Consider the following 17,186-nt stretch of genomic DNA (forward strand, 5'->3'; position numbering starts at 1 on the left):
GGTGTTTTAATGGCAAGTCATGTCTTGCAAGACCTGTGGAGTCCTTTAAAGGCGTCCAAAGGGGTATGGGGAAGGTCTGTGGTAATGGTTTGTGTGTTTCTGAGAGGCATTTGGGAAGTTTTTGTGCCAAAGGCTTTTAAGGAGCCTGGGTGAGTGCTCCTGTGGAATGGGAGGGAAGCCCTTTCACATGCTTGAGGATGGGGGAAAAAGAGTAAATGGTTCGATTTTCTCCGAGTTTCACGGGGAGCTTTGCTGGGAGCCACATGTTCAGCGTTACTGGGTCCTGTTAGGGAAGGCAGTGGATTAGTGCAGGGAGGTTTGCCCGGACTGACTTACTCTGACTGGTAAGGATGAGGACTGACTGATGGGTCGATAGAAAGGTAAATCCAGTGCAGCTGAAGGTGAAGTGAATCATGTTGTGGTTAAGAATCCAAATTTCACAGCTGTAGTGATGAGCTGAGCAGTGCAAGAGCAAATCTGCGGCCTGAAGGTACGTATTAGAACAAAGCCGCGTGCTCAGTCTTCAGTTAACAGTCAAAAAAGCAAACAATGTTTGGTGTTAATTAGGAAAAGAGACCCCAAACAAAGCAGCATTATCTGTAAATCCATGATGCATCTCTCTTTAGTACTGCGTGTAGATTAGACGCAAGTGTTGCACAGTGTTGCCAAGCTTTTCTGCAAATACGTATTTTTGGGTAATGCGTATCTACTTTGTTGTTCATTAAATTTTGGTTCTTCTGTAAACTAAAAACTCCCAAGAAGAGAAGCCAGGGGAAAGAAGGAGTGAGATTCACATGCTGTTGCTGATTACTTCCCATGAGAACCTGCCCAGCAGTGTCAGAGCTTGCAGGTGCAGGGCCATGAGGATGAGACCGTGAGAACAGTGTGAACCAGTAAAGGGAGAAGTGAGAGGTCAGGTGAAGGGTTACAGAACAGCAGAATTACCAGCGGCAGGCCTGTGGCATTACACCTCTGAGCCACTTAAAAGCACCGTGCAACACTTGACTGGCCCTTTTATGTGCTTTATCTCAAAGGCAGCGCTCTCCAGTGGCGATGCCAAAAGAAGGTGTTAAGGAATAGTCAGTAAAGTCAAGTTGTGTGTCCCTGGTGCTGGGTGTTGCTACTACAGGGTCTCAAGATTCTTAAATATGAAATTGTTGACCTGTGAAGCTGTGGGTTACGTACCATGGCTGTACACCACCTTTGCTGTCAGGCAGTGGAGGGCAACACGTGACTTAAAGTCTTATGAAAGGTTGCCAGAATGATCTGAGGAACTACAGCTGATTCCAGCTGTGCTGGACAAATAAGCCTGATACTATGAGAAAGGTTGGAGTCAAGCCATGGGATGAATGTGACAGGATGGAGAAGAGCTGTCCACAGGTTTTTAGGGAGGAATGAATGTCTCGCAACTCCAGGTGCAGTGAAGTGTCATGGGGTGTGTAGCTTTGGCTGCTACAGTGTGCTTTAATGTCCAGAAACTTCTGTCAGGATCCTTCACAGAGGTTTTTAAAAACCTGAGTCCTCATAGTGTGAGATGGGAAAGCCCCTTGAGGTTTAATTACTAGTAAGTTAGGAACAACTAATCCTTCTTACAGTGGGGAACCCTCTTTGACTGTAGTGATTGTGTATCCCAGCACATTTCTAACTTAACCTGGAAAAAATGAGCCTGCTTGTGATGAAATTATTCATAGTCAAAAACTGAAAAAAAAAAAAAGGTAGAATGTTGAGTGCAGCCTAGTGTGTGTCGTGGGCTGCTCGCCCGCGGGGCTGCGACTGCTGCGCTCAAGGTAGACCCGTGCCCAGGCTCCCCTCTGGCTGGACACATGGCCTGTACTGCAGGGCGCTGGGATCACGCCAGGAGCACACCTCGAAGAGCCTCTTGCTTATGGGATTAGAGTTGAAGCAGCACTGCTGTTCCCTGCTCCCCTGGGGTGACAGTATGTCCTGGTGCTGCATTTCTGGCCAGGGACTGGAACATGGGCCACCTGGCCATGGAGGTGCTTTGGCCGTGCTGATAAGAGGCAGACGGAGTCGATGCTCTGCTGGTGGGGTGCGGGGTTGCTGTAGCTCAATCCCAGATCCCAGCAAAGAGCTCGGGTGTGGGACCATTACGGAACCATCCCTTACATGACTACTGACGTTTGTGCCTGGATCCAGGTCACCCCAGGACTGCACAGGTGCTAATCTTGCCAAACGAGAGATGAGAGCGGCGTGAATGGGATTGTACTGGGGAAAGTGGGTCAACTGCCCCCCTACCTGCCCCAGCCCCCCCAGTGCCAACACCTGGAGCTCTCCAGGGCTGTTCCTCAGCCCCTTAAACACCTGCACAAACACCTCGCACGCCTGGAAAGCTCAAATACGTAACATCTGCACCAGGAGCCATTGTGCTGCCTGTGCTGCTTGTTACTCAGGACTGGGTTCTGAACAGACCAAAAATCTGCCTTTGGGCAGGAGGAAAAAAATACAAACCACCACCAAACGTTGCTCTAGGTTGTAAATTTTTTTTTTTTTAATGATGGCTGTTGGAAGTTGCTCAAAGGTTTGGGCTGTCACAGTCCCAGAAGAGATGGCAGCGTACAGATGAGGTCAAGGTGCCATGTGGCTGTGGCGTTCATAGTGTGCATTCTACCACATACATAGTACACACAGCAACGTACGGAGTAGCATGTGGGGGGGTGTCTAATTAGTAGCTCCGATTTCGTTTGGTCCTTTGCACTCCACCCATCATGAGACGTTATCACATTTTTTTTTTCACTAAAATTCAAAGTGCTGCATCTACTAGCTTCTCGCTTATTTTAATATGTTTGTAATATTTTTTTTATGTTTAAACACAATAAACAGCTTGGGTATGGAAATCAATTATGAAGGACAAAATAGTTACGAGACCACACGTTCTGCAGTCCCCGTGGGCTTCACTAGAAGAATCTATGTGTCTGTCCTGCTTCATCATAGCAATATTTGAGTGCTAGTTAGAAATGCAGAAAGCTAACAATCCTTCTGCGTCTCCATTCCTCAGCGTTGTAATTAGGAATAATTTTATGTTTGTCATCCTTGGATTTTTTTTTCATAGCTGATGCTATAAAGCTGTACTTTTCCTGTACCAACTGGGCATTCTGTGCATCGCACTGAATAAAATCCAGTTATAGGCAGAGGGTTTGTGCTAATCCCCTGTTCCTTACAGTGAGTGTGCAAAGCAGTTCATACGCTCACGTGAATGGCACTTCACAGGGCTGCACTTCACCGTTACACTGCGGTGCAAGACACTTCTCCCACTCATATTTAACATGGTAGGAATATCAGTGTCAACAACAAAATGGACTAAGTTTGTGGTTAGGACACAACATCCTAAACTGTCCACAACTGTTACAGGGATAAGCAGAAGCTGCTGTTGTAGGAAGAGACTTGTGAAAAGTTCCTAGCTGAAAGTTCAGATATTTATCTAGCCTTTACCTGATTTTTATGTCTCTGTCAAACGCAGCTAGTGATCACCTCACTCTGCTGTGTGGCATGCTTTCCTTTGGTCCTTGCCAAATATTTGCCTGTGAAGAAGTGAGCAAAAACAAAAAAAAAAAAACAAATTTCAAAGGCATACAAGGTTTGTAACATCTACAGGGATTGGATTTCGTTTTATAAACAGACCTAATTCTTACTGTATCTTGACTATTTCAGCAAAACATGACGATCTCACTCCAAACATTTCCATCCTCCCAAAACCCACCATACAAACTCCACAATCTAGTTACACATGCCACGTAACAACAATGCATCTTTTCTCAGCATCTTAACAGGGGCAGAATGCAGTCTACAGCTATACATATTTTTCAGTATACTGGTAACCGTTGGTTCATTGTTTCTTGCTGCTGGGAGCTTAAAACAACATCATATGACATTTAAATATTTCTTTCATGAACGGCTCCCAAAACAAAAACATGTATTCCCATGAGTGTATTTTTTTTTTTAGACCCAATGACTTAGTCTTCAGATTGTCCCAATGTAGGGCTTGATGTTGCCAGGTAAGATGGTGTCTGGTTTGGTGCTTCTTGAGCTTCTGCTCTGCACTCAGTTACCTCTCTGAGTGCTCAGTGGTTCCTCATGCACTGTGCTGAGCGGCAGCGTCGCTTAGTTATGAATGTACAAAACATCTGACCAGCAGGTATTGGAAAAATCGTATCCAGGTCATTCCCTGGATTCTGTAATAAACTAAGAAGATCTTTTAGAATGGTTCAGCATCAGAATGTCTTCTGCTTACGATACTGAATTGTTCCTATTCATAGATTTCATGATCTTAATTCATTTATGAGACAGCTATTAAAAAAATGGTTCTGTTCAGAGGTGGTTTAGCTACACTGGAGAATGCTGGGTTTAACAGGGAGCACTGGTGCAGGGAACTGAAGGAAGTTTCCCAGGTCAGTTGAAACCTCTCTTGAAGCCTGATGTTAGCAGAGTGAGCCTGTGGAGGACGGCACACCGAGACTGACACGCGACCGAGGCAGTAAGAAGGAAAGAGGCTCCACACTGCAAGGCTGCCTGTATTTGTTCCAGTTTTCCTGCTTCTTTCAGTCCCAGGCTGTCCAAAGCTTGTAGGTCACTGAAGTAGTTTTGTTTTAGGCTTTTGAATGCTTTTTTTTCTTTTTTTTTTCTTTTGTCCATAGTCCTCCTCAGATCAATGAGCTGACACGTGCAGCGGGCTGTGTCATACCCATTCCTGGACAGGTCTTTTGTAATACACAACATTTTGCTGCACCTCTTTGTTTTTAAACTGGAAGATTGTGTATACCAAGACGAGGATACACAGAGACAAAATGCAAGGGATCACAACTGCGATTGCATTTACAGTGCTAGGCACATCGTTTATTGTCACCATAATATCCACATCATCGTGGGGGAGGCGTCTGTCTTTGCTTCGCTCGACGTCCTTCTGGTTACAGCCCATCCAGTCTTTGAGGATTGACCTGGGGTAGCCTGGCTCCACGCTCAGCCTCTGGTTATCGAACTTCCAATACTCCTTCCCTTTGTAAAAGTAGGTATAAACTAGGAGACAAAAACCAGAGAATATTTCTCACCACACCATTTCCAACGTGATGATAAGCTGTGTTTGGGTGAGGATGTGCAAGGAGCCTGACAGGCTGGAGGTGGCACCTGTCTGGGCCAGTAAAACCCATCCCAGGGCATCCCAAAACCATTGAAATGTGAAGGTGGTTTTGGAGCCAGGATTTGGAGGAGAAGCCATAACCCTGGCTTGTGGGGCAATGTCACCCACAGAGCACCATTCCCCTTGGCCAAGGCAAGCCGTGAATAAAAATACCGAACTAACTCTAAAGTGTTCTGCAGTGAGTTATTTTTTACTAAAGCATCTGTAAATACGTGCTCATCATTACCAAGCAATTAACACAATCTGCAGAATGACAGTGTGTGCCTGAGTGCGACACTGGAAGAATACTTAAGGTTTCTGTTCCCCCAGCCTAAGGGAGCAGCTGCTGAATATGATGAGTCCTTTTGGCCCCAGAATCCAGAAGATTTGGCCTTTGTTAAGGAGGAGTCTTGTCCTGCTGCTAATAAAAGGCTGATGGTTTATGCTACGTGTTGTCTGAAGTACCCCTCATCTCCCCAGGTGACTCCTTTTCTAATCAATCCAAGTGATTAGGAAAAAAAATACAAAAGAAAAAAGAAGGGAACAGTGGTGACAGTATTGGGTCTCCTGCATCTGTCCTCCAGCTTGGCTGGCTCTCACTGTGGGCCTCCAACCCAGCCCAGCCCCACAGCCCCCATCTCACACTGCAGCCCCGAATTTAAACATGGCCTCAACAGCACAAGCCCCATCTGTTAGTTCTTTCCTCAACTGGTAGAAGAGGAAGAAATCTTCAAATCAGAGGAAGAAATGTGTTGGCAGGAGCCTCTGGAGGTCCAAGCCCCTGCTCAGAGCACAGCTAACTTCAAAGTACATCGGGCAGGTTGGAGGCTGTAACAGAGTGATTGAGCTACAGGTAAGAAACTAGGAGGAAAATATAAGTTATGGCATCCTCGCAATCAGGGCGCAGGGGCTGTGTGGCAGCAGAACCAGAAGTCCCCTCCCCATGCCCCAGAGCTGGCATTGCGATAATGTGGGTTAGCAGTTGAGAAGCTGCATGGGTTGGGATGAGGGTCAGGAAGGATCTCAGACTGCTGACGCTTGCAGTTGGCAGTGTGACCCCAGGACTCCTGAGATGATTCCTATCATCTCAGGAAATACTCGAAACACCTCGCACCCAACCCCAAAGGCACACAAGCCATTAGACCGGTATCTAACAGGCACACTGACTGCAGATACATACAGCCTTCCTTGCTGATGAAAGCTCCCTGTGGAGCCTGAGGGATTCCTCTCCACACGGTGATGGGCTTTGGGTACCCCGGGTCCGTTGCTCTCTTGTCCTCGTTGTACCTCCAGTACCTGTCGCCTTTGAAGAAGTAGGTTTTGCCCACTGGCTCCCAGCGCAGAGCTGTGTCGATGCCTTCCCGGGGCAGACAGCTCCCCAGCTCCACCAGACTGTGGGGGTAGCCTGGTTCTGCTGTCACTTCTTTAAAAACCCAGTATTTATCTCCTGGAGATGAACGGGGACACAAACAACAAACAGATTTGCCTAATTAGTAGTTGAATCGATATAAATGTAAAATAGCCACAATGAACCCCAGCATGTTGAGCACTTCTTCCAGGCTTAACTGTATTATGTGAAAAAGCTGCTCCTCATCTTCATTTTGAACCTGAAACCTGATTTCAGTTGCGCTTCCTCAGCTCTTGTTTTGGAAAAGAGGTTAAACAACCCTTTCCCATTTGCCTTCTCTAGACCAGTCATGATTTCAACGACTTCTCTCATACCCTGTCTTTGTTGTCCCTCATTCAGGCTGAGCAGTTCCTTGCAGGATGGTCAGCCCATACTTTTCGATCACTTCTGTTGCCTTTCTCTGAACCTGCTCAAGTTTTAATACAGTTTATTGAGCTGAGGGACAGAAGCTGCAGACATAAATTCAGACCAGGCACTGTGTTTTCGTACAGGGGCATGCTGATGCTTCCAGCCACTCTTCCTTGCTCACAACTTGCTCTCAAGTTACAGGATCCCGTTCAGACACTGTCACAGTGCAAGGAGCTAATGTGGGCCCCAGCATAAGGTGGGTCATTTTGTCTCTTTAGGAGTCAATTCTCCAGAAATGTGGTTTGGGAGTGCCCTGTACCTGGAGAGGCCCTAACGCCCCGTTGAAACATGCTCAAGGAGATAGGCAGGAGACTCATGCTCCCTGGGACATAGGAGCTGTTTCTCGTTATCACATGGAAGCCAACTTGCACTAATCAATATTAGCTTTATACAGAGATTGTCCTGGCAAGGCCAGCCCACACTAAATTATATTTTCAGGATTAGTGGCTGCTTGAAGTGTCCCCTTGGAAAAGGACAAGGATGCAGCGTAGCTGTTTTCACCATCTTCATGCCATAAGAGTGTGATGTGAGGCAGGTGTGGTAGGCTTGGACTGAAAGGTACTGTACCTTTGAAGAAAACGAATTTCCCATCAGACCGCTCGTAGGCTGCATCAATCTTTGCGGGGAGGCCCTTCCAGAACTGCTCGATTTGCATGGGATATCCCTCCTGCACGCGGTTGTTGCGCAGACGCCAGAACCAGCGATCCTGAGAAAACCAGAAGCGTCTTCAGACTATTTTTATCTTGCAGTCAAATCAGGCTGGGCGTCCAGCACCAAGCATCACTAACCCCTGCCTAGGCCCCGTAACCATTAAAGACAGAAGTCCTGGTTCAGATGACAGCTCCAACCCAGCCCAACACTGTCTCCAGTGAGGGAAGCGCTTTGTGGGGAAGATGGAAGCCAAAAGGGCGAGAAGTTGATTGCTCGTGCTGTGAAAAAGGGTGGAAAGAAGGAGAGGAAAAAGGAGCAGGGGGAAGCAAGTCCATAAGCATTAGGAACTCATTTGTGAGTGACCTCTCTGCGTGTCTCGTCACTGAGGTGTCACACTTGTCCTGGTACAACTGATGCTCAACTGTCAGGCCCCAGGAGAGCCATACACCTGGTGACTGTGAGAAGCAGACAACGGCCAAAGGCATAAAGGAGTTGTTGTTATTAAATAACCCTTTAGATATGAGATCATTAATTAAAGCCGTAGTGGATGCTCAGGGATGAGGAAGAGCAGGACAGAGCCTGTGAGTCTTCTCCCAGATACTGTCCCAGCCTTCACCTATTTTCAGTTCAGACATTTTCTGAAACTGATGCAGTTTGTCCATTTAATGACCTTCAATATATCCCTCTCCATATTCACACCCATTGGGCAGAGTGAAAGCTACAGGTATTTTGGGAATGGGACCGTGGATTCCCATACTCAAGGCACTCTAACACGGGTTACTGAGCAAAGCCTGGCTGTAGTTTACAAGCAAGGTTGACTCCAGCTCCTTAAGAGCACAGGCAGGCTGAGTGCTCCCTGAAGCCCGGAGTTCAATGCATGCCATCTCTGGAGGCAACGAGGCTTAATCCCTGCTTAGGTACTGGTATTGCTTTCTGGCTTCACAGGTGGCTCCTCTCTGAGCTTGATGGTGTCTGAACTCTCTGCCAGTGCAGTCAGCTCACATTTTGGTGCACAAGCTGCCTGGGCATTTTGTGAATCCCATCAGGCACTGTTCCAAATATCACAGCGCCAGTCTGCTTACGTTTCCTTCTAATATTGCTCATTCATCAGCCTCAGAGGAACGGAGCTACTTTCACAGGCATTTCAAACCTCACTACCTTTTACTTCTACTAATCTTTTCCAGCAAATAAAACTAAAGAAAGACTCAGGGGTAAGCAGGAATTCGTAGTACCTTGAAAACAAACATTTCTCCCCTAAAGAGAGCCACGGTGTTAAAGTTGCCATCGCAGATGTTCGGTTTCATGCCAGGAGGAGATGGCCTATCACCCAGAGGAGGACTAGGAGGTCTTGGCTGCCTCTCGTGTTTTCTTTCTGAAGTGGAGTGAATTCTGCGAACAGGAAGAGTCGGTAAAGGCCTGGTTGGCTCCAGGGGCTCAACAGGAGGACCTAGAAGTGAAAAGAAAAACATTTAGCAAAGTGAAAAAGGTTGGATTTTTTCTGTGCTTCCCTCGTAGGTTTTAAAAGGCAACAGGCTGGATGAACTGCATTGCGAGGGAATTACATACTCCTCATGCAGAGCTAGAAATGGGGAGCAGAACGAGATGCATCCACACGTGAAAGATGTCCCAAAACAGATGAGCAATAAGAACTGAGGAAGAGCCAGTATGTTTTTGTAGGTCTTCCCAAGGAGGCTGGAGCTAAAAGGAAGGAGGAGCCACACCAATCACGTTCCCAACTGAAATGAAAGGTAATAACCCTTAAGCAGAAATGTTTAGTAGACTGTTAAAAAACAAACAAACAAAAAAACCCCCAAAACCAAAGCAAAACCAGAAAAAGTTAAGGTGTGAAAACCAATGCTACAATCTAAGGGGAACTGCAGGGGAATTTAGAAATCAGAAAGCAATCACAGTTTAGTCACCAATCTTTGCTTTCAGAACACCACGGGAACTCTGAGGAACAGCCGTGGTAAGGGACCATGCTCTCACTCAGATGACACCCCCTCCACAAGCACAGCTCTCCCCTTCCATCCTTACCCAGCTCAGCTCTGAGGTCTGACAAGGCTGCAGGAATGTAAGCAGTTACACCAATACAAGACTTAGACCTGGAGCAGAGGTCTGCTTTGAAACCGACTCTGCCATAGGACGATTTCATTAACAGTTAGAGATAAAATCTGGACCAAATCTAATTAAGAGAGTCATATGTTTCTTGTTGCTTCTTAGAGAAGGCCACAAGTTAGCATGGCAATAAGCAGAAGGCTACTAGAAGCAAGAGATTTTGGCACCACGGGGCACAGCTAGAGCCAGTCCACACTAACCACCCCCTTCCCCGAAAGGCATACAGGGTGGGTGTCACGTCCTCAGCACTCTGTTTACTTAACACCATCCCTAAATACTGCTGTACCTACAGGTATGTGCTGCTATTATTCTTGCTAGCAGCCATAGACCTTTGCTCATACAGCCATAGGCAACTTAGCGTGGTGTGAAGCACATGGGCTGTCCAAAGGCATCTCCTCCAACAAGGTAGGAGTGGAAAGCTCATGGAGGTAGGATTGAGTTGGTACAGGGGGATGTGCTGCAGAGGAAGGGATGGGAATGGGGAAAGAGGTCCCAGACAGATCTTACACAAAGAAAACAGAGGTTCTGGTTTGTTCAGATGGGACATGGGAGCACAGTGTTCAGCTCCTGCTTTGGCAAATTAAAGGAGTGGGACACTGGGAACCTGTTTTGGCTGCCAAAACTGGCACTCGGTGCCAGTTATAGTACCTGAATAAAGTTTGAAAAACAGCAATTTATGTGCTTGGTGCAGATAGGAAATGCTTGCATTGAGGGAAGGTCAGGCTTGACTGGGACCTAGGCAAGGAGACAATAAGCAGTGACTTACTGCACACTGCAGGTCTCTCACCAAGAGCAGTGTGATCCTTTTACCCTTGTGCTGCCACCCGCATGGCTTTGAGCGGGTGTGTTCTGTAAATAACGTTGGAAAAAGTCTAATGCATGTCCTACATGACAGGATTCCCCTGCCCACAGACTCATACAAGGATCAGCTTTCTAAATGAGGCTGTAACGTTGCTACAGAAGCACAAGAGAGGTGTAGTTGTTTGTTTGCTCCCCTCTGCATGAGGCTAACGCTGCCACGCACTGACCAAATCAGAGATCCATTTCTGTTGCCGTATATGGATCAGAAAAGCCTCTTTGGTGGCCGGTTTAATTGGTACAGTGGAGCAACTTCATCAGACAGCTATCTGGTGGTGTGCAGAAGACGGCCACCAGTTCCAGCCCAGGACAGATCCTGTGTTGTGAGAGGCAGCTAGAAGCAAATTCACACCGTGATTGTAAGGAGGACTCCGAGGAGCACTGTGACCTTTCAACAGGGTGAGGTGTAGGAATCTGCAGTGCAGGGGCACACCTCCTGTCAGGGGGAATTGTCTGGGAGGGACCCAAGAGTCACTGTGTGTTACGTACTCAAACCGCTCGACTGGAAAGACACGGGGTGCAGAAGGGAGTGATGGCCAAGTCAGGTCGGTTCTGCTTCTCAGACAGAGCAAATGGAGAGAGAAACTCAAATCAACAGCAGTTCTGGATTTCCAGAAATAACAAGCCAAAAACTCCACGCTTTGAGAGGAGAAGAGAGCAAGAACAGAGTTTTATAGAGATGACCGTGAGCAGTAAGATGAGGCCATGACAATTTTCCCCCCTCTCTTTTAAAAGGAAAAAAGGGTGAGACAGGAGTAGTATCTAAAGAAAAATATGATGAATATGTCTCGTGGGTCACAAAGACACATAGAATCTGATAGTAACATGCAGAATAGGGACTACAGTACTGTGGTCCCTATTCTGCACCTTTATTACGCCTGAATTTAACATCTCATGCATGATTGGAGTTATTAAAGATTCACTCTCTCTTCACAAGTGAGGACCACTCATATACCAGATTACAGCCTGCCCTGCCCCTGCTGCAGGCCAGCAGTCATGTCCAACCCTCTCACGTGCCACTTAAGTGCCCCAAAGTCTGTCACAGTCTTCTGTAGAGAAGAGGAAAGTTAAAACAGCACCTGTAACCCAGGGACCAATCTAAAGGTTTTAATTAGCCCTAAGATGCCACTGAAACAAAATGCAGTGAACTTGCAAGGCAGAAGCAGCTGTACAGAAGTCTCTGAGTGACACTGGGTGGACTTACAGCTAAAAGTGGAAGGTAATCTTACAGTTACACACCTGCAAAGAGCAGAGGAGCACAGATACAACATGAAAATCCTCCAGTCCAGGTGCTGGGCAGGCAGAATTTGGTCTACAGTTAGGGGGATGGGAAGCAGAAGCACAGCCTGTCCATTGCTGAAGAAAGATGCTATCTCATAAAGACCTGAGCCACTTCAGAGCACAACCTGGCATAAAAGCAGAATGAACAGACCCTATACAGTTTGCCAGTCATTACTATTTCCAGAATCTCATCACAGTAACCTGACTCCAAACCAGACAGCTAAAGGCAGGATATAACAGGTTTAGCAGCAGCAGAGATGACCGTGCGAAGAGAGAGTTACTTAAGAGATGCTGGCACCTTGGTATTTATTACAGGACCTGATTACACCCACCACTGATGTAACTAACCAGGCGGTACTGCGTGCGAATCACAGCCTCTATCACTACGTTTCCAAGCAACTTCAGAGAATCAGAGCAAATCTCACTGAGAGACAAATGAAGTGATAGAGGCTATTGCATGGGTCTGCCATTGGGACTGAACGCAGTCACCTAGTTGTTGTGTGTGATCCCAGTACCAGAGCCGAACCCACCCCAGGGCTGAACCTGCAGCCACTTCCACCCGGGAAGCAGGTAAGAAACCTCCTGGAGCTGGAAACTACGTTCTGGAGGGAAGCAACTTGCTGGGACTTTACAGACACTGTGTGGAGAAGAAGACTTTCTTCCTCTCTATCACAACCAAGGTAAAGAATGTCAGAAAGCTTTTGGGTCACAGCAGATCACCTTCAGAGTGTGACTTCCGCCACTGGCACTTAGCCTCCTCCCTTCATGCTTCCTCTGTCGCAGACCATCTGAATACCAAGGTGACCTGTGAAGATAACACAGAGAGAGGAGGCATTTAGGAGCCACTGTGTCGATAGTTGAGGACAAAATATAATTGTACTGTCCTCCTGGCTATTGACAGAGTGTTCCCTCAACGGCACAACACCTGCCTGGAAGCTCAGCACCTTGCGTGGCTCGGCATCCGTCGCAGCCAGCGCCGCGCGAGCCGGGCGGCTCTCCCAGCCTGCCAGGGCAGAGCACGCCCTTTGTTTCAGACCAGGGGAGACAAGGATCCACCTGCAAACAAAGGCCTGTCTTTATCTTAATATTCACTCCGGGAATAAAACTGTCATCCAGACTACAGGCAGGCAGTTACGCTTTTGAATAACACACAGGGGTTTGTTGGTTGTACAAAGCTGAGCTGCCTGCATGTTTCTGTCCAGGTACCCAGGAAAGGCTCCTCAGTTTCAAATCAAAATGTATGATCCAAATGAGCCAGGGAGAGTGAGAGAAACCCACCTGGCTGCTCTGCAGACTCCAGGGCAGTGGAGAGAGGTCCCTGTTCATATGAAATGAGCCAGCTGCCAACAAGCTCTCTCAGGGACGAGAGACAGTCCATCCACAACAGCTCACAGCTCAGGCCTTCCTGTGCTCACTTGGTAAACCTGTCCACAGAGCACTTCTGGGGCTGGCTTCAGCAGGGAAGTGAATTAGCTACTTCAGTGAGTTTGGGCATCCTTGCCACAGTGCCCTACCGTCTGCAGAACAAGCCCCAGCACCCACAGTGTACCCAACAGTTGGGCAGTCGAGGCCTCGTGATCATCCCTGGGTGGCAGGAGGGGTTTCTTGAGTCCTTCTCACATAGACGTTCTCCTCTGAATGACCAACTGCCACCCAGGTGATAGAGCATTCAACCTGGAAGACAAGTGTCCATGGCTGAAATCCTTGCTCTAAGCCAAAGGGAACGCTCTCCTGGGCTCTGTAACGAGGCGATTCACCTCGTGGTTGGGTTCTCTGCTTTGGGTGCAAGAAAACTGGGTCCAAAATTCCCAGGCTTAGGCAAGCAAATGATGAGAGTTTGGGGCTCTGCAAGACGCTCCAGCTGTGGTGCTTGCAGCCCAGTTCCCCTCTAGAAAAACTTCAAGAAGCCTGACATCTGCTCCACTGCAAAACAGAACATTTTTTTATACTTGGAAAGATCTGTGGGATGAGAAAAGTATTTCATGCCCGGCCATAACATAAAGCAGTGTTTCCCCATCAACTGAGAAACCTCCCAAGAGAGGTGGGCTGCCCCTCAGCTCCCTTTTGTCAGGAGGCAGTGTGATCAGCTCCCTCCTCTCACACCCCATGTGTGCAGCTCCAGGGCTGATGTGGGCATGGGTGAGCCCCTATGTCATGGCAGAGTCCTCCAGGCGTAAGGTGGACCCCAAGGACAGCACCGGGAACCAGGTGGTTACTCCCTGCCTGTTTTTTTGAGGAATGGGAATGGAGACTTGGCATATGGCAGGTGAGACTCAGTGGAGGCACCAGAGGTGGAGTCTGGTACTTCCTGCTGGGTCCAACAGAGTGTCTGGACAGGAGGAAAGGTGCAAATGAAGGGATGTAACATAGAGAGGGAGTCTGGTATCTCTGCAACATGCCAGAGGTGTGGCACCAGGGCAGATCCCTCCAGCTCTCTTATTGCCACACATTTTCCTTCCCCTGCCCTCCTACGAGCACAGCACCATGGGGCATGGATCCAAAAGTCCCAGATCTTGCAGCTTCTATAGACAAGGTCTTGGATGTTACTCTATTCTCATGTTCAAGAAGACATTATCAGAAAGCAGTCCTATGCCTAGGATTTCCAGGTCCTGCATGACAGCAAAGCTTGCTCTGATGGTCCCACTCACAACGCAGTGTCACCACATGGAGCATTTTGCGTCAGGTCTTTCTGCTGTTTCATCACAAGCCATCTCACACACAGATGTAGGTTACAAGGATCTGGGATTGCTCTATGGCCGCCACTGGGAAAAGGTGAGGGAGGTTATGAAACCGGCAGAAGGTGCTTTTGCTCATGGACACTGTGCCCTGCTGATTCCCTTGTTCCTGGATATCAGAGCTGGTGTTGTCTAGTTCCTCAGCCAGGGGCTGTTGTGGTTTCATGACTACCCTGGACCTCATCCCTCAGGGGATGCAGCATGTACACTGACTGGGAGCTCTTCTCTTGAGCTGCAGAAAAGATGTGTGAGGCTGACACGTCCTCAGTGAGATTTAGGAGGACCCAGATCCTTGATATTGTCTCCAGGCTTAATGATTTGGTCTATCTTTGAGTGACAGGAGACCTTTCCTTTGTGACCTTAGGCTTTGAAAGTGCCTTGAAGGTAATCGCCTGGTTTACCAGCTCCAAGCATCTGTGTAGACACGAGTCTTTCCTGCACACCATGTCACCCCTCTGCTCCCCAGGCACAGTGTCAGAAGAGTCACTCCTAACACGAGAAGCTGCTTCACAGCCTGCTGCTAAAGGGTACTTAGAGCAGGACCTGAAGAAGAGGAGAACCAGTGCTGAAGGATCAGTTCAGGCTGTGTGACAGGCCATGGCTGAGTATGTCTCCCCTCTCCATCTGCCCTGTTGCTGCATGCAGCCCTGACTTCAACACCAGCAAAATTAAAAGAGGCAGTCAGGTATCCAGGGGACCTACATAACGGTATTATTTCCAGTTTAATTCCTTCCTGGGCACGTCACTTGTGACATGGGCATGTAAGTACGGTGGGAGATATCCTGGGGAAAAAGACATGTGAAGAACAGTCGTGGTATTTCCCTCATTTTGTCAAGGAACATGCTACAAGAAGCACCCACCAGAAGATGGAAACGCTGCTGACTTCTCTGACAGTCTGCTCTGTCCCACACACTGAGCTGCTGGCCTTTTCATCATGAGCTCCTCAGTGGAAATAACATTTTAAACATGGACCTTATATTAACTAGCATAAAGCACAGACAAGAGTTCACATCACCTACTGTGTCTTTGAAATAAATCCAGCAGAAAATAACTTAATAATTCAACAAATCTTTATATGACAGATTCAGACATATTCCTTTTCTAATGGATAAACACAGAAAAATACATTTTAAACTTAACATTCTCAAAGGAAGGAGACAAAATGGGCTCAAGCTTTAGTAAAGCCTCTGTTCTTTGTTCTAGCAACTTCAGTGGAATGAAAAATTGGAAGTTTCAATTGAATTTATTTTTTAAAAAGGGTGCTACAGGCAAGGCAGTGGCTCTGGCTCTATGACTTATTTTGCATACTAGGTTCCTAAATAATACATATTGAGCACATGCTGCTGCACTGTAGAGAAAGTCAAAGCAGCAAGAAAGCAGGAGGGTTTGATTTTTGGCCAGGTGCTCCGGCAGATGGGCTTTTGGCATTCCCAAGGCACAACAAAGCAGATGGGCACTGTGGAAATAAAACACATCAGTGGAATGTTCCTGCTGAAGCTACAAGAAGGATATTTCAGCAGTTCCTTCTCAGTTGTAAGCAGCTCAGATGAAAGGATCTGTTCTCATATTTCCAGTTCTAGGGAGAAACATAACCTGCATTTTCCATCTTTTCTTTGTGAACCATAAGACTAAAACCTAGTTTTAAACCGAACTTTAGTTTTTGGATCATAACTCTGTGCTAAGAGCCGAAATATCTGCCTGGGGAATCAAAGCTCCTACTGCAGAAGCTGCTGCTTCTTCTCTCCACAGGACTAGCTGTCTCTACAACCACCAACACCATCCCCAACCCACTCCAGTTCAAAGGCTTCAGAGAAGAGCCTTGCGTGATTCCGCGATAGTCAACAAATTTCTAATTACTACCTGCACCAGGCAGTAATTCATTCATACTGCTTTTTTCAAGCTGAGTTAAAATTCTAAGAGTATTATATTCATAGAATCATAGAATCACAGACTGGTTTGGGTTGGAAGGGACCTTAAAGACCATCTAGTTCCAACCCCCCTGCCACAGGCAGGGACACCTTCCACCAGACCAGGTTGCTCCAAGCCCCATCCAACCTGGCCTTGAACACTGCCAGGGAGGGGGCAGCCACAGCTGCTCTGGGCAACCTGGGCCAGGGTCTCACCACCCTCACACCAAAGAATTTCTTCCTCATATCTCATCTCAATCTCCCCTCTTTCAGTTTAAAACCGTTTCCCCTTGTCCCATCACTCCATGCCCCTGCAAAAAGCCCCTCTCCAGCTTTCCTGTAGCCCCTTCAGGTACTGGAAGGTGCTAGAAGGTCTCCCTGGAGCCTTCTCTTCTCTTAACATAGTGTGTGGCTAAAGTTTAATGTCACCACACAAGTGAAGAATAAGTGGAAGTGCAGCGGTGCTGCTGCCGAGCCGCAGGCAGTGCAGCACTGAGCTCTCTGCTCTGTCACAGCTGTGCACAACACGCCGTGCAGTGACCTCACCAATTGTCAGGGCCCTGAGGACACTGACAGGGCTTTATGGCCCTGACCAGCATCACCCAGGATCTCCACCCCCACCCATGGGCCCAGGAGCCCCATTTCAGCTCGGCCCTGGGCACCAGGTCCCTGCCCAAGCTGTGCTGGGGGAG

At 47.7% G+C, this 17,186-nt stretch overlaps 1 protein-coding gene across 4 annotated transcripts in view; it reads right to left on the bottom strand.

The window, feature by feature from the left end:
- Positions 1 to 4,269: 4,269 nt before the first annotated feature.
- The window catches only part of MMP24 (matrix metallopeptidase 24), a 39,652-nt gene continuing 26,735 nt past the window's right edge, over positions 4,270 to 17,186 (bottom strand). For all 4 annotated transcript variants that reach the window (XM_068419572.1, XM_068419575.1, XM_068419573.1 and 1 more), the window contains 4 exons: positions 8,831 to 9,045; positions 7,515 to 7,653; positions 6,312 to 6,578; positions 4,270 to 5,031 (listed from right to left, as the gene is read on the bottom strand). In XM_068419572.1, coding sequence (XP_068275673.1) covers positions 4,694 to 5,031; positions 6,312 to 6,578; positions 7,515 to 7,653; positions 8,831 to 9,045 — 959 coding nt within the window. In that variant the 3' untranslated portion in view covers positions 4,270 to 4,693. The remainder of the gene's footprint in view (positions 5,032 to 6,311; positions 6,579 to 7,514; positions 7,654 to 8,830; positions 9,046 to 17,186) is intronic.

The sequence above is a fragment of the Nyctibius grandis genome, chromosome 28, assembly GCF_013368605.1.
Source record: "Nyctibius grandis isolate bNycGra1 chromosome 28, bNycGra1.pri, whole genome shotgun sequence".
Taxonomy (NCBI): Eukaryota; Metazoa; Chordata; class Aves; order Nyctibiiformes; family Nyctibiidae; genus Nyctibius; species Nyctibius grandis.